The sequence below is a fragment of the Chiloscyllium punctatum genome, chromosome 2, assembly GCF_047496795.1.
Source record: "Chiloscyllium punctatum isolate Juve2018m chromosome 2, sChiPun1.3, whole genome shotgun sequence".
In the NCBI taxonomy this organism is placed as follows: domain Eukaryota; kingdom Metazoa; phylum Chordata; class Chondrichthyes; order Orectolobiformes; family Hemiscylliidae; genus Chiloscyllium; species Chiloscyllium punctatum.
In genome coordinates, this window is record NC_092740.1 from 107,034,617 (window position 1) to 107,057,107 (window position 22,491).

Sequence of the window (22,491 nt, forward strand, 5' to 3'; positions counted from 1 at the left end):
GTGGCTCAGTGGTCAGCACTGCTGCCTCACAGCACCAGAGAACTGGGTTCAAATTCTCTTAGGAGTTTGGAGTTTGCACATTCTCCCCATATCTGAGTGGGTTTCTTTTGAGTGCTCTAGTTTCCTCCCACAGTCCAAAGATGTGCAGGTTAGGTGGATTGGCCATGCTAAATTGCTCAATAATGTTCGGTGTGTTAGCCATGGGAAATACTAGGTTGCAGGAATCGGGTGGGTCTTGGTGGATGTTCTTCGAAGGATTGGCATGGACTTGATGCACATGGCCTGCTTCCACACTGTAGGAATTCTATACTTCAAAACTGCATACAATATTTCAAGTGTGGCCACATTAATGTCCTGTACAATTGCAGCAAGTCATCCTTATCCTATACTCAAATCCTTTTGCTATGAAAGCCAACATAAAGTTTGCCTTTTTTACTGCCTGCTTCACCTGCGTGCTTACTTTCATAATTAGTGCATGCGGACATCCAGCCTGTCCAAATCACATTTCAATATCTTTGAATCCTATTCACAGCTTGCTCTTCCACCCAGCTTTGTGTCATAGAGACGTAGAGATACATAGCATGGAAACAAACACTTTGGTCGAATGCAACCATGCTGACCAGATATCCTAAATTAATCTAGTCCCATTTGCTACACTTGGCTCATATCCCTCTAAATTCTTCCTATTCCGATACCAATCCAGATGCCTTTTAAGTGTTAGAATTGTACCAGCATCCACCACCTCTTCCTGCAACTCATTCCATAAATGTACCAGTCTCTGCTTAATAAAGTTGTCCCTTAGTTCCCTTCTACATTTTTTCACTCTCACTCTAAATCTCTATCCTCTCATTCTGGATTCTCCCACCTCTTGGAAAAGACCTGCGGTATTTACCCTATCCATGCCTCTCGTGATTTTATAAACTTCTATAAGGTCACCCTCATCATCCGACACTCCAGGGAAAGTAGCCCCAAGTTCAAACCGTCCAACCCTAGCACCGTCCTTGTAAACCTTTTTTGAACCCTTTCAAGTTTCAGAACTTCCTTCTGAAAGGTGGGAGACCAAAATTGCACACAATATTTGAAAACTGGCCTAATCAATGTCCTGTACAGCCACAACATGACCTCCCAACTTCTATACCCGATGCTCTGACCAATGAAGGAAAGCATACCAAACGCCTTCTCCACTATCCTATCTACCTATGACTCCACATTCAAGGAACAATGAGCCTGCACTCCAAGGTCTCTTTATTCAGCAACACTACCCAGGACCTTACTATTAAATGTATAAGTCCTGCCTTGGTTTGCCTTTCCAAAATTCAGCATTTCATGTTTATCTAAATTAAACTCCATCTGCCACTTCTTGGCCGATTGGCCCATCTGATTAGGATCCCATTGTACTCTGAGGTAACCTTCTTCACTGTCCATTACACCTCCAATTTGGTGTCATCTACAAACTTATTAACTATACCTCCTATGTTCGCATCCAAATCATTACATAACTGATGAAAAGCAGTGGATCCAGCACAGATCCTGTCCCTCAGGATTCCCTCCAACAAATTTCCCACGACAGATGTCAGGCTTACCAGTCTATAGTTCCCTGCCTTTTCCTTCCCACCTTTCTTAAATAGTGGCACCATGAGAGCCAACCTCCAGTCTTCCGGCACCTCACCTGTGACTACCATTGATACAGATACCTCAGCAAGAGGCCCAGAAGTCACTTTCCTAGCTTCCCACAGAGCTCGAGGGTACACCTGATAAGGTCCTGGGGATTTATCCACCTTTGTGATTTTAGACATCCAGTACCACCACCACTGTAATATGGACATTTTTCAAGATGTGACCATCTATTTCCCCACATTCTATATCTTCCATGTCCTTCTCTACAATAAACACTGACACAAAATACTCATTTAGTATCTCTCCCATCTTCTGCGGTTCCACATAAGCTGCCTTGCTCATCTTTGAGAAGCCCCATTCTCTCCCTAGTTCCCCTTTTGTCCTTAATGAATTTATAAAATCACTTTGGCAGATAGCTTTAGATTCTCCTTAACCCTAGTCACCTCCCCTTTTATCACTCCTGATTTCCCTCTTAAGCATACTCCTAGTGCCTTTATACGCTTGTAAGGATTCACTAGTTCTCTGCTATCCATACCTAACATATGCTTCATTTTTCTTGACCAAAACCTCAATTTTTTTAAACATTTGATTAGATTAGATTACTTACAGTGCGGAAACAGGCACTTCGGCCCAACAAGTCCACACCGACCCGCCAAAGCACAACCCATCCAGACCCATTCCCCTACATTTACCCCTTCACCTAACACTACAGGCAATTTTAGCATGGCCAATTCACCTAACCTGCATATTTTTTTTTGGATGGTGAGAGGAAACTGGAGCACCCGGAGGAAACCCAAGCTGACACGGGGAGAATGTGCAAATTCCCTGAGGCGGGAATTGAACCCGGATCTCGGGCGCTGTGAGGCAGCAGTGCTAACCACTGTGCCACCGTGCCGCCCACAATTTCTCTCGTCATCCAGCATTCCCTACATCTACCAGCCTTGCCTTTCACCTGACAGGAACATACTGTCTCTGGATTTTCATTATCTAATTTTTGAAGGCTTCCCATTTTCCAGCCGTCCCTTTACCTGCGAACATCTGACCCCAATCAACCTTTGAAAGTTCTTGCCTAATACCGTTAAAATTGGCCTTCCTCCAATTTAGAACTTCAACTTTTAGATCTGGTCTATCCTTCTCCATCATTATTTTAAAACGAATAGAATTATGGTCACTGGCCCCAAAGCGCACCCCCACTGACATCTCAATCACCTACCCTGCCTTATTTCCCAAGAGAATGTGAAGGTTTGCACCTTCTCTAGCAGTACATCCACATACTGAATCAGAAAATGTTCTTGTATACACCTAACAAATTCCTCTCCATTTAAACCCTTAACACTGTGGCAGTCCCAGTCTATGATTGGAAAGTTAAAGTCCCTTACCGTAACCACTCTATTATATTTACAGACAACTGAGGTCTCCTTACAAATTTGTTTCTCAATTTCCTGCTGACTATTGGGGGACCTATAGTAAAATCCCTTTAAGGTGATCATCCCTTTCTGATTTCTTAGCTCCTCCCAAATAATTTCCCTGGGTGTATTCCCAGGAATATCCTTCTTAAGGACAGCTGTAATGTTATCACTTATCAAAAATGCTACTTCCCCTCCTCTTTTGTCACCCCCCCCCCCCCCCCCTCCCTTTCTATCCTTTCTATAGCATTAGTATCCTGGAACATTAAGCTGCCAGTACTATCTATCCCTGAGCTATATCTCAGTAGTTGCTATGATATTCAAGTCCAGTGTTCCTAAACATGCTCTGAGTTAACCTGCCTTCCCTGTTAGGCATCTTGCATTGAAATAAATGTGGTTTTTCAGTTCTACCTTATTTTCTGCTTTGTTCCTACCTGCCCTGACTGTTTGACTTGCTCCTTTTCCCAACTGTACCAGTCTCAGACTGATTTCTTTCCTCACTATGTCTCTGGGTACCAGCCCTCCCACCACCCCCAATGCCACTTCCACCTTACTAGTTTAATTCATCCTGAACAGCTCTAGCAAATCTCCTTGCCAGTATATAAGACCCCTTCCAATTCAGGTGCAATCCATCATTCTTATACAGGTCACTTCTACCCCAGAAGAGATTTCAATGATCCAAAAATGTAAACCCTTCTCCCCTGCACCAGCTCCTCAGACATGCATTCATCTGCTCTATCCTCCTATTCCTACCTTCACCAGCTCATAGCAGTGGGAATAATCCAGGTATTACTACCCTCGACAGCTCCTTTTTAAATTCTTGCCCAACTTTCTACATTCTCCATTCAGAATCTCATTCTTTTCCCTTTGTGTCATTAGTTCCAGTGTGCAGAACAAACTCCTACTGGTCCTTCTCCCCTTTGAGAACATTCTGCATTCTCTCCGAGATATCCTTGATCCTAGCACCTGAGAGGCAACACACCATTCTGATTTATCACTGCCTGGCAGTTTGTACTACATTCCCCTGAGAGTCCATCACACCCTACATTTTCCAAAGCAGCATACTTATTTGAGATGGGGATAGCCACAGGAGACTACTGCACTACATGTCTCCTTCTCCTACCTTTCCTGGAGTTAACCCATCTACCTGACTGTATCTGCGCTTTTCTCCCTTCCTATAACTGCCATCCATTACACCCCCTAGCTCTTGTAAATTCCTCAATGCCTCTAACTATGCATCTATTGACTGTTGTCTATTATCTGCCACTCCACCTGATCAATGCAATGTATAGGATTCGTACCCAAAGACACTTCCATGAGACATAATCATCAGTAACATGGAAACTCTCTCTAATCTCGCCCATCTGACAGAAGATCACATCATTCTCCTGAAGGCCATCTTTGCTCCTTAACAATCTAAAGACCCAGAAAGTAGCACCATCTTACTGCACTAAAAAAACACTGTTCCAAACTAACTTAGTATCTTTGTTTTATATTTTTAAAATTTTAATCAAGCAACAAATCTCAATAAAACATAGAATAAAAACGAACACACTCATAGAGTCATACAGCATGGAAGCAGACCTTTCGGTCCAACCTGTCCATGCCGACCAGATATCCCGACCCAATCTAGCTCCACCTGCCAGTACCCGCCCCTTATCCCTCCAAACCCTTCCTATTCATATACCCATCTAAATGCCTCTTAAATGTTGCAATTGTACCAGCCTCCACCACATCCTCTGGCAGCTCATTCCATACACATACCACCCTCTGCATGAAAAGAATTGCCCCTTAGGTCTCTTTTATATCTTTCCCCTCTCACCCTAAACCTATGCCCTCTAGTTCTGGGCTCCCCTATCCCAGGAAAAAGACTTTGTCTATTTATCCTATCCATGTCCCTCATAATTTTGTAAACCTCTATGAGGTCACCCCTCAGCCTCCGATGCTCCAGCGAAAACAGCCCCAGCCTGTTCAGCCTCTCCCTGTAGCTCAAATCCTGCAACCCTGGCAAACATCCTTGTAAATCTTTTCTGAACCCTTTCAAGTTTCACAACATCTTTCCAATAGGAAGGAGACCAGAATTGCACGCAGTATTCCAACAGTGGCCTAACCAATGTCCTGTATAGCCACAACATGACCTCCCAACTCCTGGACTCAGTACTCTGACCAATAAAGGAAAGCATACCAAATGCGTTCTTCACTATCCTATCTACCTGCGACTCCACTTTCAAGGAGCTATGAACTTGCACTCCAAGGTCTCTTTGTTCAGCAACACTCCCTAGGACCTTACCATTAAGTATATAAGTCCTGCTAGGATTTGCTTTCCCAAAATGCAGCATCTCGCATTTATCTGAATTAAACTCCATCTGCTACTTCTCAGCCCATTGGCCCATCTGGTCTAGATCCTGTTGTAATCTGAGGTAACCCACTTTGCTGTCCACTACACCTCCAATTTTCGTGTCATCTGCAAACTTACTAACTGTACCTCTTATGCTCGAATCCAAATTATTTATGTAAATTACAAAAAGTAGAGGACCCAGCACCAATCCTTGTGGCACTGCACTGGTTACAGGCCTCCAATCTGAAAAACAACATTCCACCACCACCCCCTGTCTTCTACCTTTGAGCCAGTTCTGTATCCAAATGGCTAGTATTCCATGGGATCTAACCTTGCTAATCAGTCTCCCATGGGGAACCTTGTCGAACGCCTTACTGAAGTCCATATAGATCATATCTACCGCTCTGCCCTCATCAATCTTCTTTGTTACTGCTTCAAAAAACTCAATCAAGTTTGTGAGACACTCTACTTACTATTGTAGATTTACAGTAAGGTTGCACTTAAAAATTGTGAACTTTGCTTCTCCTGTGCTATGAGCTCTCTCATACAGCCTCCTCCAAGGTCAGCTGTGAATTTCACTGTTTGTTAGTTTTTCTTAGATGCACTTCACTGTCCAGCGACACTGCTAAGGCAGTGGCTATGGAGATTCATTGCTATGTCAGACAGCCGAGTAGATTTCTTTGTCTGACCATGTGATCTGTGTCATTGTCTCTCTTCTTCCTTTTTCATGTGCAAATCTTAAGAGAATATATTTAGTTCCTTCATCTAAACTTACTAACTGTGGGCGGCACGGTGGCACAGTGGTTAGCACTGCTGCCTCGCAGCGCCGGAGACCCGGGTTCAATTCCCGCCTCAGGCGACTGACTGTGTGGAGTTTGCACGTTCTCCCCGTGTCTGCGTGGGTTTCCTCCGGGTGCTCCGGTTTCCTCCCACAGTCCAAAGATGTGCAGGTCAGGTGAATTGGCCATGCTAAATTGCCCGTAGTGTTAGGTAAGGGGTAGATGTAGATGTAGGGGTAAGGGTGGGTTACGCTTCGGCGGGGCGGTGTGGACTTGTTGGGCCGAAGGGCCTGTTTCCACACTGTAAGTAATCTAATCTAATCTAAATAATTTACACATATTGTGAATAGCTGGAGTACCCATCCCTGCAGTACTCCTCTCATTACTGCCTGCCATTCAGGACAAGACCCATTTATTCCTACTGTTTGTTCTCTGTACGCTAGTCATTTTTTATGCTTCTCAATTCACCGCCCTCATTCCATTATGCTTTAATTTTGTATTTTAATTTTTTATATGTAACCTTATCAAAAGCTTACTGAAAGTCCAAATGAGCCACATCCACTGATTCCCCCTGACCAATTCTACTGGTTACATCCTCAGTAGATTTGCCAAGTGCAATTTTCCTTTCGTAAATCCATGCTGTCTGTGTCTGATTCTCCAACTGTTTTCTAAATTTTTTTTTTAGATTAGATTACTTACAGTGTGGAAACAGGCCCTTCGGCCCAACAAGTCCACACCGCCCCGCCGAAGCGTAACCCACCCATACCCCTACATCTACATTTAGATTTACCCCTTACCTAACACTATGGGCAATTTAGCATGGCCAATTCACCTCGCCTGCACATCTTTGGACTGTGGGAGGAAACCGGAGCACCCGGAAGAATGCTCTGCTGTAAAATCCTTGATAATGAATTCTAGCATTTTCCCGTCAGCGTACATAAGACTCATCAATCTATAATTTTAAATAATGGGATTACATTGGAAAGTGGCTAATCTGAGCTATTCCAGTGTTTAAACAATCTTGGCAGATGACTACCAATGCAACCACTATTTCTTAGGTCACTTGTTTAGGTACTCTAGGATGTTGATTATCTACTTCAGATTTTATCAGCATTCAATCTCATTCCTTCCTCTTGCTAAACCCAGTGTTCCCCATCATTTCTGGTATGTTTTTGTGTCCTCCTTTTGTGTAGACAGAAGCAAATTATGAATTTAGTTTGTCAGTCATTTATTTGTTCCCCATTGTAAATTCTCCCCTTTCTGACTGTGCTGCATTAGTTTTCACCAATCCTTTTCCCTCAATGGAAACTTTTACAGTCAGTTCTTTTTCTGCAAGCTTACTCTCGCACTCCATTTTCCCCATTTTAATCAATACTTTTGATCCTCTTTTGCTGACTTCTAGTTTGTTCCCAATCGTCAAGTCTACTGTTTTTTTCTTGCCAAATACTATCCCTCATAAGACTTGGTTTGGCCACTACTGCGTTTGCACTCATGCACCAGACAGGAATAAAGATTTTTTTGTAGAGCATCCATCCCGTCTTTGACTTTGCAATTGCTTATGGGCAGCACGGTGGCACAGTGGTTAGCACTGCTGCCTCACAGCGTCAGAGACCCGGGTTCAATTCCCGCCTTAGGCGACTGACTGTGTGGAGTTTGCACGTTCTCCCCGTGTCTGCGTGGGTTTCCTCCGGGTGCTCCGGTTTCCTCCCACAGTCCAAAGATGTGCAGGTCAGGTGAATTGGCCATGCTAAATTGCCCGTAATGTTAGGTAAGGGGTAGATGTAGATGTAGGGGTATGGGTGGGTTACGCTTTGGCGGGGCGGTGTGGACTTGTTGGGCCGAAGGGCCTGTTTCCACACTGTAAGTAATCTAATCTAATCTAATCTAATCCACTGCCATTCCTTTCATTAACATTTCTCAATCCATCATAGTCAACTTACGCCTCATACATCATAGTTTCCCTTATTAAGATTCAGGACGCTGGGCTCAGAATCAGTTACCTCACTCTCCATCTCAGTGGAAAAGCTGATCATATTATGGTTGCTCATGAAGGTGGACGCACTGAGGAGCAGACAGGGGGCAGAGAGTGTGATAGACATTAGTTAGAGGGAGCTGGTCACACCACAGGTTCAGTTCAGGACCCACCAGCGGAGGCAGGCAGGTAGTACAGGTAGTCCTTTGGCTATTCCCCCCTCTAACATTTTGGATACTGTTGTGGAGGATGGCCTTTCGGGGAGTATAACAATAGCAGCTAGGCCTATGGTACCACAACTGACTCTGCTGTAGAGCAGTCATAGAGTCACAGAGATGTATGGCATGGAAACAGACCTTTCGGTCCAACTCGCCCATGCCGACCAGATATCCCAACCTAATTTAGTCCCACCAGTCAGCACCTGGCCCATATCCCTAAAAACACTTCCTATTCGTATACCCATCTAGATGCCTCTTAAATGTTGCAATTGTACTAGCCTCCACCACTTCCTCTGGCAGCCCATTCCACACATGCAGTACCATCTGCATGAAAAAGTTGCCCCTTACGTCTCTTTTATATCCTTCCCCCTCATCCTAAACTTATGCCCTCGAGTTCTGGACTCCGTCACCCCAAGGAAAAGACTTTTCTGTTTATCCTATCCATGCCCCTCGTGATTTTATGAACATCTATAAGGTCACCCCTCAGCTTCCAATGCTCCAGGCAAAACAACCCCAGCTTATTCAGCCTCTCCCTATAGCTCAAATCCTCCAATCCTAACAACATCCTCCTGACAGGAAGAAGACCAGAATTACATGCAGTATTCCAAAAGTGGCTGAGCCAATGTCCTGTACAGCCGCAACATGACTTACCAGCCTTTCCTTTCACCCTAATAGGAATATACTGTCCCTGGACTCTCGTTATCTCATTTCTGAAGGCTTCCCATTTTCCAGCCGTCCCTTTACCTGCAAACATCTGCCCCCCCCCCAATCAGCTTTTGAAAGTTCTTGCCTAATACTATCAAAATTGGCCTTCCTCCAATTTTTCAACTTTTAGATCTGGTCTGTCGTTTTCCACCACTCATAGAGTTATGGTCACTGAGCCCCAAAGTGCTCCCCCACTGACACCTCAGTCACCTGCCTTGCCTTATTTCCCAAGAGTAGGTCAAGTTTTGCACCTTCTCTAGTAGGTACATCCACACACTGAATTAGAAAACTTTCTTGTACATGCTTAACAAATTCCTCTACATCTAAACCCTTAACATTATGGTAGCCCTATTCTATGTTTGGAAAGTTAAAATCCCCTACCATAACCACCCTACTATTCTTACAGATAAGTGAGATCTCCTTACAAATTTGTTTCTCAATTTCCCTCTGACTGTTAGGGGTCCATTATACAATTCCAATAATGTGATCATCCCTCTCTTATTTCTCAGTTCCACCCAAGTAACTTCCCCGGATGTATTTCCGGGAATATCCTCCCTCAGCACAGCTGTAATGCTAACCCTTATCAAAAATGCCACTCCCCCTCCCCTCTTGCCTCCCTTTCTGTCCTTCCTGGAGCATTTGTATTCTGGAGCATTACGCGGCCAGTCCTGTCCATCCCTGAGCCATGTTTCTGTAATTGCTATGATATCCAGTCCCATGTTCCGAACAATGCCCTGAGGTAATCTGCCTTCCCTGTTAGGCCCCTTGCATTGAAATAAATGCAGTTTAATTCATTAGTCCTACCTTGTTCTCTGCGTTGTCCCTGCCTGCCCTGACTGATTTGCTTCTTTTCTCAACTGTACCCGTCTCAGATTGATCTCTTTCCTCATTATCTCCCTGTATCCCAACCCGCCAACTTAATACTTTAAATTCTCCCGAGCAACTCTAGCAAATCTCCCTGCCAGTATTTTAGTCCCCTTCCAATTTAGGTGCAAATCTCCCTGCCAGTATGTTCGTCCCCTTCCAATTTAGGTGCATCCTTCTTGTACAGGTCAATTCTACCCTAAAAGATGTTCAGATGATCTAAAAATGTGAATCCTTTTCCCATTCACTAGCTCCTCAGCCAAGCATTCATCTGCTCTTCCCTCCTATTCCTACCCTTACTAGCTTGCAGCACCGGGAGTCATACAGATATTACTACTCTTGAGGACCTCCATTTTAAATCCCTGCCAAACTCTCTGTATTCTTCCTTAGGAATCTCAACCTTTTCCCTTCCTATGTCACTGGTTCCAATGTGTACAGTGCCCTCCTGGTGGTCTCTCTCCCCCTTGAGAACATTCTATGCCCTCTCTGAAATACACTTGATCCAAGGAGGCAACAAATCATTTTGATTTTTCGCTGCTATCCAGAGAAACATCTGTCTGTGCCTCGGATGAGAGAGTCCCCAACACAATCGATCTCTTGGAACCCGACGTATCCCTCAGTGCTTTAGAGCCAGTCTCAATACCAGACACTTGGCTGTTCGTGCTATATTCCCCTGAGAATCCATCACTCCCTACGTTTTCCAAAACATCATACTTGTTTGAAATGGGGATAGCTGCAGAAGACTCCTGCACTATCTGCCTACCTCTTTTACCTTTTCTGGAGTTAATCCACCTATGTGACTTTTCTCCCTTCCTATAACTACCATCCATCACACCTCCTAGCTCTTGTAAATTCCTCATTGCCTCTCACTGTCGCTCCAACCATTCCATTTGATCCGATATGATTCGTAAACAACTGCATTTATTGCAGATATAATCCTCAGTAACACGTAAACTCTTCCTAAACTCCCACATGCAACAAGAAGAGCATATCATTCTACTAAGGGCCATTTTTGCTTCTTCCACTCTGCCATACCAGACAATAGCACCGTCTTTTTCTCTACAAAACACTGCTCCGGGCTAACTTAATGCATATGGCTTATATTTTTGAGTTTAGTCAAGAGGCATATCTCATTTAAATGTATTTTTAAGAAAGAACCCACTCTATTCACTACTGCAGACTTACAACAAGGTCCCAAGGTCACACGTAGAACAGATAAGTGAATAGTTTTGTGCTGTGACATCTCCCAAACAGGTTCCTCCAAAATCAGTTGTGAATTTCGCTGTTTGTTAATTTTCCCAGATGTACTCCGATGTCCAGTGATACATGAATTCAACAGCAAAGGCAGTAACTGTGCAGGTTCACTCTTGTGTCAGTTAGCAGTGTGGGTTTCTTTCTCTCTCATTCTCCTGCATTGACCTAGTCTATGTGCTGCCTTTATCTGTTCTTCTCCCTTTTAAAAGTGCTGTGTTGAGCAAGATCCAAAAGAGCAATAGTGGTAGGAGACTACACTAGTTAGGGGCACAGACAGGCGTTTCTGTGGCTGCATTCGAGATTCCAGGATGGTGTGTTCCCTCCTTGGTGCCAGGGTCAATGAAGTCTCTGAGCGGTTGTACAAAATTCTTAAAGGGGGACAGTGAGTAGCAAGAGGTCGTTGTGCATGTTAGTACTAATAACATTGGTAAAAAGACGGATGGTGTCCCGTGAGGTGAGTACAAGGAGTTAGGAATGAGGCTAAAGAGTAGGAGCTCAAGGGTGATAAGGGAGCTCTGGGTTGCTACCGATACCACATGCGACTGAGACAAAGATTAGAAAGATAGTACAAGTGAATGCTTGGCAAAGGAGCTAGTGTAAGTGGCAGTGTTTCCGGTTCTTGGATCGTCGGAACGTACACTGGGCAGGGTTACCTGTACAAAAGGGCCTTTGATTCCACTGCCCATCACTTCTGTTATTCGAGTTTGTCTTTTGTTCTTGTCCTTGATTTTCCTTTCTCTGACTTGTTGCATGGGTTCCCCTTCCTCTGTCAATTTACTTTAAAGCTTCCCCAATTACTCTAGCAAATGCTCCCCTTACTGCTTCAGTCCTAGACCTGCCCAGGTCTAACCCATCCAGTTTGCACTGATCCCACCTACCCAGAACTGGACTCAATGCCCAAAGAAATCTGATAAATTCTCTATTTTTTCGCACTGACAGGACGAGCAATCATCCTGAGGTCGCTATGTTTGACCTCTTTTAAGCTTGATTTTTTGACTCTGTCTATTCTTATTTTAGGACCTCATTATTTTAACTATGTCATTAGTACCAATGTGTACCATGACCATTGCCAGTTCATCCTCACCCCTCCAGGATGTCCTGTAGCCGTTCTGAGACACTTTTGACTCTCGCACCAGAGAGGCAAAATACCATTCTGGAATATTGTTTATGGCCATACGATAGACCATAGGAGCAGACTTTGGCCATTCAGCCACAAGTTTGTTCCAGCCACAAAATTGCCTATCTGTTTCTCTTACAATTGAAGCCCCTATGACTGTTGCATTTCCACACATTTCTCCACACTTTTGCACACTTTGTGCAGCAGAGCCAACATGATGCCCTGAATTTAGCTGTTGTTCCTTTCCCCGAGAGGTAATTTCACCTCAACAGTATCCAAAGTTTTTCAGGTGAATTACCACAGGATGCTGCACTGCCTCTTTTGTCCTCTTACTCTTCCTGATGGTCACCATTCCCTTCCTGCATATGGAGTCTTAGCATGCAGTGTGACTACCTCTTTATATGTACTATGAACAATTCTGTCAGTTTTGTGGATGCTCCAAATTTTCCCCAGCCACCATTCCAGCTTCAGATCCTGTGCTTCCAGGAATTGCAGCTGGAGACACTTCCTGCACGCATGCTGGAGCTGGGCATTGGAAGTTTTCCTGGCTTCCTACAGAACAGTAGGAGCAAACTGTGGCTTTGATCTCTCCTGCCATGACCTACCCTTTTAATTTAAACCTTTTGGAAGATACATAATATCAAATAATATCAATTTCTCTGCGAACAATCTGCCATTTTCCATTTTACTACGGAATGCAGCACTTAGAAACAATAAACCACAAAAAGGCTTTAAAAGGTACAAGCAACAACAGTTGTAAATATTAACCTGACCTAACCTATTTATTGATCAGCTCTCTCCCTTAGAGTCTCTACTCCCGCAGTATGGTGAGACCACTCAGTTTTCATTTGATGTCACTGTTTGTTTCAACAAGCAGACTGCCAGACTGCTTCATGGCATCTGCAAGAACACTGTTCCCAGAATAAAGGATATTAGGAAACCAGATACATTTTTACACATCAAAAAAACCGATAGCTTTGTTGTCACTATCACAGAGACTAGCTTTCGATTCCAGATTTTATGAATTGAGTTTTGAAATTTTATTTTGAAATTCTTCTGTGTTGGAATTTGAACTTGTGCCCCCAGGGCATTCGTCTGAATCTTTCCTGTATTAGTCCAGTGATACTACAATTTCAACATTGTCTTCCACAATTATCCATGCCTCTTATATATACCCAAATGTGTATCTCGGATGTGTCTATGTATCTCTTATTTCAAACCTGCACCTCATTCTGGAGTCAGCCTGTTGATAGTTTTGGCTCTTGATCAAGTAAAAAGCACTTTGCAAGCTTCATGCCAGGACCAAATGGTGATCCAGTACCTTGGTTAGTATTAACATATTTGGGTGGATTTGGATCTTGTGGATCTGCCTGATTCCAGTGTTGGTCGAAAGGGCCAAATGGTAAGTAACAGAGAAAGCACTACTGCTTAGGAGAAAGCACTACTGCTCCTAGCTGACCAGCAGTGTTGGAAAGGCACTTTGTATACTCCTGTCTTTACTACTGGGTTGTTTTTAAGAATGGGAAATGTGCTTCTCCAGAGTTAAACCTGATAGACAGTTAAGAACAGCACACATCCTTGTTTTAATATTATAGTGTCCTATCCACATCCAAGGAGTGGATTGGTTACTTGCGTGCCTTAGAGAAAACCAAGGATCCACTTGAGCTGTTATGACACTCCAATCCAACCTACATTTTGTAACAACACTGACCTTGAAATGTCTTAGCTCTTGTGAAAACAAACTAGCTAGTAATATAAAAGAAGATTTGAGAGTTTTTTTATCTAAAAGTTACAAGAGAGATAAGAGTAGAAATGAGGCTTGAGAAATAGTATTGGGGAACAAAGAAATAGTAGAGGAACTGAAAACATATTTTGCATTAGTTTTCACAGTTGAAGACACCAGAACTTCAACTAAATCAGGGGCATAGGTGAGCATAATCGAAGGTGCTAGGGAAGCTGAAAGATCTGAAGGTGGATAAATTACCCGGACCAGATGACTACACCATATTTCTGAAGGACGTAGCTGAAGAGATTGTAGAGGTGTTGGTGGTGATCTTTCGGGAATCACTGGAGTGAGAAGGGTCCTAGAAAAAGGCTAACATAACATCCCTATTTATAAAGAGAAGGAAGCAGACATAGGCCAGTTGGTAAGATTTTAGAGTCTGTTATTGATTGGAGTACTTAGATGTGCATTCTAAAATAGGGCTGAGTCAGTACAGCTTTGTCAAGGGGAGATTATGTCTGACAAATCTGTTAAAACTCTTTGAGGGTGTAACAAGCAAGTTAATCAAAGGAGAGCCAATGGACATTTGGTTTTGGATTTCTAGAAGGCCTTTGACAAAATACCACTGAGGATGATGTTAAATAAGATGAGTTCATGATATTGGAGCATAATACTAACATAGATAGAGCATTAGCTAATTGGCAAAAGGCAGAGAGTATGGATAATGAGGTCTTTTTCAAGACTGTAATTGGTGATTAATGGAATACCGCAGGAGTCCAAATTGGGACCACAACAATTCACGTCATATGTCGACAATCCAGATGAAGGAACTAAGGGCATTGTTACTAAGTTTGCACATGACACAAGGGCCAGGTAGTGTTGAGAAAGCAGGGAGGTAGCAAAAGGAATTGGACAGGCTAGGAAAGTGGGCAACTGGAATACAGTGTGGGAAAATGTGAGGTTATGCACTTTGGTCAGACGAATAAAGGCACAGACTTTACTAAAAGGGGAAATAATTTTAAAATCTGAAGTACAAAGGGACTTGGAAGTCCAGTTCAATATTTTCTTAAGATTAACATGCAGGCTAACTTGGCAATTGGAAAGACAAATGCAATGTTAGCATTCACTTTGAGATGGCTAGAATACAAGAGAAGAAATGTACTGCCGAAGCTGTATAAGGCTCTAGCCAGATCATAGTTGGAATTTTGTGAGCAATTTTGAGCCCCTTAATTCGGGAGGGATGTGCCGGCTTGATAATTGGAGGGGCTTTGGAGGAGATTTACAAGAATAATCCCAGGGTTGAAGGACTTGACATACAAGGAGTAGTTTAGGACTCTGGGTCTGTATTCAGTGGTGTTTAGAAAGATGTGGGAGAATCTGATTGAAATTTACAGAATAATGAGGGGCCTGAATAGAGTGGATGTGGTGAAGATGTTTCCACTGATTGTAGACTGTGACCAAGGACACAGCCTCAGAATATGACAATCCTTTAGAACTGAGCTAAGTTGGAATTTCTTCAGCCAGAGGGTGGTGAATTTATTGATATCATTGCCACAGAGGGCTGTGGACACTAAGTCATGAGTGAATTTAAGTCAGAGATTGACAGGTTATTGATTGGTAAGGGATAAAGACTTAGGGAGAGAAGGCAGAAGATTGAAAATCATATCAGCCATGATAGAGTATTGGAGAAGATTTGATGGGTCAGAGGAGCTAATTCTGTTCCAATGTTTAACAGTGTAAACTGAAATCATCTCAAGATATGATATGTATCTCTGATGACATTTGAATCTGGTGCACAGTACACTAATTATTTCAATAAGAAAACTGTCTGACTACCAGAATCTTTCTATCAAATCCCTCTGTAACCCCATCCCAGATATAACCCTTTGACTTGGCATTGCCGTCTTGATCTGACCTACCTGTCAATCTTATTGCCCACCTATCCACTCCACACTTCCCACTGACCAATCACAATCACCTTCTATCTGTATCCACTTATTACCATCCCACCTGCTTTTCCCCCAGCTCCATCCCCATCCATTTCTCAGCCCCAATCCACCCTTCCAGTCCCTGAAGGGTCATGTCCAAAATAAGTACTCTCCTGCTCCTCGGATGTTGCCTGGCCTTCTGTGCTTTTTCCAGTGCCACTCTTTATAGACTCTGACTTCTCCAGCATCTGCAGTCCTCAGTATCTCCTAGTTGCTGCAAAACCTCTTCCAAAGATATCCAACTTGAAGATGTTTTCCTCCTCCCTCTTCAAAAATCTCAGTGAGTTTCTCTCCAACTGCAATCCCCAGTCATCATCGCCACCCTGAAGCTCTTCAATCACATCCTGAAACAATTCTGTTACTACAGCCCCATTTCCTTCCTTAGCACCTGCCTACGAAACCAATCTATCCCCCATGGGCTCCAGCCAACATTCAGACCGTCTCAAGTTGGACCAAGCTGGGAAACAGCTCCCTACAGCACCTCCAAAATCTCCAGAAATGGTTCTCCCATACGGATCCTCAGCCATGCACGGACACTTACTCTCCCTACAGTCAGCCCTGCCCCAGCTCAGGGCCTCACTCTCCCAGATCTGCAAAGCACCTCTGTTGTTCTTCATCCTCTGAAGGATCCATGCCCTCAACCACCACATTTTCGCCAGCTTATCAGATATCCAGAAGCATAAGTACACCAAACTTTCATGCACTTACCTCCAAATCCAGGCCTCTGAAACCACACCAGACCCCACCCCACCCCTGCCTCCTATGGAATCCTTTGGATGCCATTAACCATGTAGCTGCTCCAGCCACCTCCACTGCCACAGAACATGACATAATGTCTGTGGAAGCCGCCAATTATGCTGCTCCCACAGCAGCTGCCTCCACAACTGCTGTCAACCACGCTGCCTGCACAGTTGCATGGCTGCTGACATCACCACCAATCACATGATCGCTCCCATGCATACTCCCACTCCAGAGATAGTCTCTATCCCACTCCCAACTCCAACACCAACTCAACACACAGCTCCAGCTCCAAACCCTACTAGGTATTTGCCAACCCGCCCGACCTCCCCCTCACTGAGAACGAACGGTCAGTTCTCAGCAAAGGACTGCTTTCATTCCACTCTGCCCTCATGTCACTGAATTCTGTACACACCGCAATGTTGAACTGTTCTTCCAACATCCACACCTCCATGCCTGCTTTTGTGATCATAACTTCCCACCACCCCCACATCCTAATACCCTTTCTCTCACTTCCAACAAACTCCCATCTTCTTGGACACGCCTCTTATCCTCCCTCGACCTCTTCATCTGCAACTGCTGTTGTGACATTAACCACCTCAATCTCTGCACCCCCTCACACACTGCAACCTCCCATCCTCGCACCATGCAGCCCACCATTACATCCGCTCCAACCTCAACCACATCACCAAACCTCTGACAAGAGAGGCACGTAGGTATATGGTGCATTGATCTCTACATCGGTGAGGCCAGAAGCCAAATCAATGACACCTCCTCCTACCGCACCCTTGATCACTACCTCACCTCTCATCACCAAACCATGGTCTTTGAGACCATTCACAACCGCATCACCTTAGGTGATCTCCCATCCACAGCCTCCAACCTCATAACCCCAAACCCCACACCGCCCAGTTCTGTCTATTACCCAAAATCTACAAATTAACCAATTGTCTCCATCTGCTCTTGCCCCACTGAACCCATCTCTGCCTATCTCAACTCTGTCATGCCCCCTTGGTCTAGGAGCTCCCCAGATACATTTGAGACACCACCTACACCCTCCACTTCCTCCATGACTTTCAATTCCCCGGCCCCAGCACTTCATCTTCACCATGGCCATCCAGTCCCTCTACACCTGTATCCCCTATGAGGAAGGCCTAAAAGCCCTCCATTTCTTCTTCTCCTGCCTACCCAGCAAAATTCTCTCCAACGACACACTCATTTGGTTAGCAGAATTCGTCCTCACCCCAAAAGAAAAACATTCCTGACCCTCTAAACTGCCACCTAATACATAATGGTTTATTTTGTTTGCTTATAAAATTCTGCCAATGTAAACACAAACCTATTACTGTTCAGGAAGCCTTTCTTGCACACTGATGTTGTTAAAAAATCGTCATGGTTCTAGAAATATGTACAAGTTAATCATTAAGCCCTTTCAGACACACACAAAACCCACATGCCACTAGTTCAAATTGAAACATCCAAACTCATAAACAAATAACGTTTGAAATATTGCACTCCTTGCAACGCACTTCTTTTAATAATTCAAGCTGTGCCATATTTAATTTAATCTATTAGAAAGCTAAGCAGAATTTCTGACGTTTTATTTGTACAGGATCAAGGTGGACTTGGAATTGCAATTAGTGAAGAGAGTACACATGATGGCGTGGTTATTAAGAGCTTAACAGAAAATGGTACTGCTTCAAAAGTAAGTTCAAAGAAAAAAAGAACCTAACAATTGTGTAGCATCCCACACAATATCAGAATGGTCTGAAGTACTTGAAAAATCTATTGAATTAATTTTTGAAGTATCCCTGTTTTATTGTGGCAAATTGAGCAGCCAAATTGACAATAGCAAATTCCTAAATTTCATGATGATAATTTAGTATTTACATCCCTTGCTCTTCAGATTTAGTGCTCAAATCTCTGGATTGAGTCTTGAACACACAGGACCTAACCCAGCTGAAAATTGAAATTATCTTGTCCTTAAAACTAATCAATCTATTGTGTTACTGATGTATATTTATATATATTATATATGTAACAATATTACATAGACAAACTTCTCATTGTGTTGACTAAAAGTGCACTTATGATGAGCTTTCAGCACAGTTTCATCAATGTGGGACATTTGTTTTGAAACATTGTCTGCTTACTATTTTGTGAGAACAGTTAGCTATGCACTACACTTAAAATTAAGTAAAGATGCATAATGTTTATATATACTGAGACACTCCGCTTATGAATAAAGACAAAAGATTATTGAGGGTAAGGAAAGAAGCATTAAGTGTACAGATAACAGAGGACACAGAGATCAGGAGAGAAATATGTAAAAAAGGGAAACAAAGAGGAACTGCAAAGTTAAGTATCGATGAGAGTCAAGAAAAACAGTGACAGATTTTGCATGCACACCAGTAAGTAAGGCAAGGATAAGATTGTAGCCATTAAGGGATAAGCATAGTAGCAGACGTGTTAAGTTGTTAGCTTGTGTTTACCAAATTGTCTCAACAGCAATAAGATCATCTCATATAACATTTCCTTATAATATGATAGTTGGTTTTCTATCACACCTGTGGCAACTTTGTGAAATCTTACGATGTTAAAGAGGTCTCATAAATGTACTTGATTATTGAAATAGGCAAATATGGCATTGAGTAATGAGTTGAATAATGACGTAAGTGCATTTAATATAAATGGAATATATTAAATTAAACAAACTGAAAGAGGACAGAATCCCTGGACAGGTTGGCTCACATTCACACATTTTAAAAGAATCGAGGAAAGAGATAGTAAAGGAACTTCCATTAGTAATGAGTAGTACAAGAAGACTGGCAGGCAGCTAATGTATTTAAGAAGGAAAATAGAACCTGTCCAAGGAATTATAGACTAGTCATCTTAAAATTGGTAGTCGGAATAATAATGGAATCCCTACTAAGGGAGAAAATGAAAAACATAACTAGAAATAAAAGTAGAAACAAAAAAATGTAAATGTTGGAAATTCAGAAGATACAATTTTTAAAGACCATGATTAAGATGCCCCATACTAGACTAATATACAAGAGTAAAAGATGAGTGTCAGAATCGATTGCTAGTTGGCATGAGAAGTTGCCAGAGAAATTCAGCAGACTTTTTGCAGTATCTGTGTGGAGAAAAGAGGGTTAACATTTTGATTCCGAAGACTCTTGATCAGAACTGTTGTATTGATCTTTGAATAAACTATACTCCGAGTACTGCATACATTAGATTAGATTACATTACATTACTGAGTGGAAACAGGCCCTTCGGCCCAACAAGTCCACACCGACCCGCCACCCACCCGTACCCCTACGTTTATCCCTTACCTAACACTACAGGCAATTTAGCGTGGCCAATTCACCTGACCTGCACATCTTTGGACTGTGGGAGGAAATCGGAGCACCCGGAGTAAACCCATGCAGACACTGGGAGAACGTGCAAACTCCACACAGTCACCTGAGGCGGGAATTGAACCCGGGTCTCTGGCGCTGTGAGGCAGCAGTGCCAACCACTGTGCCACCGTGCCGCCCACATTGGTGAGGCTTGTTCTGGAATACTGTGTTCAGTTCAGGTCACCCAGTTATTGGAGGGAAATTAATAAGCTGGAGATGGTTCAGAAGAGATTTACCAGGATGTTGCTGGGTATGAAAGGTTTGAGTTATAAAGAAAGGCTGGGACTTCTTTCACTGGAGCGTAGAAGGTTGAGAGGTGACCTTATAGAAGTTTGTAAAATAGTGAGAGGTATTGATAGGGTTAATGAGAGCTGCCCTTTCCCTAGGGATAGGGGATTACAAGACTAGTGGCTACATTTTTAAGATGAGGGGAGAGAAATTAAAACAAAAGGGGAAATATTTTACATAGAGGGTCTTTCGTGTGTGGTATGAACTTCCTGAAAAGGGGTGGATGTGTGAACAGTTACACTGTTTAAAAGATGTTGGATAAATATTTGAATACAAAAGGTTTGGATGGATAGGGGCCAGAAGCAGGCAGATGGGACTAGTTTAGTTTAGATTATATTTGGCATGGGCTGGTTGAGCGGAAGGGTCCATTTCCATGCTATATGACTCTAAAATATAAAACAAAATCGAAGGCTGGAACGGGTGCAGAGGAGGTTTACCAGGATGTTGCCTGGTATGGTAGGAAGATCGTATGAGGAAAGGCTGAGGCACTTGAGGCTGTTTTCATTGGAGAAAAGAAGGTTTAGGGGTGACTTGATAGAGGTGTACAAGATGATTAGGGGTTTAGATAGGGTTGACCATGAGAACCTTTTTCCATGTTCTCAGCCTTTTTATGGAGTTCAATGTAGGTAAGTGTGAAGTGATTCACTTTGGTAAGAGTAAAAAGAAAATGGAGTACTGGGCTAATGGTCAGATACTTGGTAGTGCGGATGAGCAGAGGGATCTTGGTGTCCATGTACACAGATCTCTGAAAGTTGCCACCCAGGTAAATAGTGCTGTGAAGAAGGCATATGGCGTACTGGTTTTTATTGGTAGAGGAATTGAGTTCTGGAGTCCTGACGTCATGCTGCGGTTGTATAAGACTCTGGTGCGGCCGCATCTGGAGTATTGTGTGCAGTTTTGGTCGCCATACTATAGGAAGGATGTGGAGGCACTGGAATGGGTGCAGAGGAGGTTTACCAGGATGTTGCCTGGTATGGTAGGAAGATCGTATGAGGAAAGGCTGAGGCACATGGGGCTGTTTTCATTGGAGTAAAGAAGGTTTAGGGGTGACTTGATAGAGGTGTACAAGATGATTAGGGGTTTAGATAGGGTTGACCATGAGAACCTTTTTTCACGTATGGAGTCAGCTATTACGAGGGGCATAGCTTTAAATTAAGGGGTGGTAGGTATAGGACAGATGTTAGGAGTAGATTCTTTACTCAGCGAGTCGTGAGTTCATGGAATGCCCTGCCAGTAGCAGTGATGGACTCTTCCTCTTTATGGGCATTTAAACGGGCATTGGATAGGCATATGGAGGAGAGTGGGCTAGTGTAGGTTAGGTGGGTTTGGATCGGCGCAACATTGAGGGCCAAAGGGCCTGTACTGCGCTGTATTTTTCTATGTTCTATGGGTGACTTGAGGGAGATCTTCAAAATTATGAAAGATTTTGAGAGATTGGATCAGCATTCCCTCTAATTTTCATTCTAGCTGTATGAGCCTTCAAGGTCCATATGTGGTAGCAACTTACAGAACTGGAAGTCATTGCCAAGGTCATTGTGCTGATCAATGGATATGAAATAGTTGTGCATCATGCAGCTGAGAAGGAACAATGTTGGAGTGGATCTAGAGAGAATGTGGTCTCTTTGAGAGAGGAGCATGACCAGAAGCCATCAGTATAAAAGAGTCATCAAGAAATCCGCTGTGGAAGTCAGAAGAAACTTTCTCATCAATAGAGATTAAACTTGCTACCACAGGGACTGGTTGAAGCAAATTAGCTACATACACTTAGAGGACAAGCTAGCCAGGTGTATGAAGAAGAATGGAAATAGAGCATGGTGATAGATTTAGTTGAGAAGAATTTTAAACAGAGGCATGAAGTGTTTGGGCTGAATAGCCTGTTCCTGTGTTACCATCTTATACAATCCTATAAGTAACACAAGAAAGTTGTTCTCTGAATCAACGTCTAATAGATTCCATTTCCATAGGATGGAAGGATTAAGGTTGGGGATCGTATCTTGGCTGTGGATGATGAACCCGTTGTAGGCCACCCTGTTGAAAAGGTATCTGTATATTATTCTATTTTATCTGTCACATTAACTAA

General features: G+C 43.2%; 1 protein-coding gene across 23 annotated transcripts in view; it reads left to right on the forward strand.

Moving 5' to 3' along the window:
• Positions 1–22,491, forward strand: part of LOC140487612 (multiple PDZ domain protein) — a 359,969-nt gene that overhangs the window by 288,661 nt on the left and 48,817 nt on the right. For all 23 annotated transcript variants that reach the window (XM_072586923.1, XM_072586922.1, XM_072586963.1 and 20 more), the window contains 2 exons: positions 18,332–18,424; positions 22,376–22,450. In XM_072586923.1, the coding sequence (XP_072443024.1) occupies positions 18,332–18,424; positions 22,376–22,450 (168 nt within the window). The remainder of the gene's footprint in view (positions 1–18,331; positions 18,425–22,375; positions 22,451–22,491) is intronic.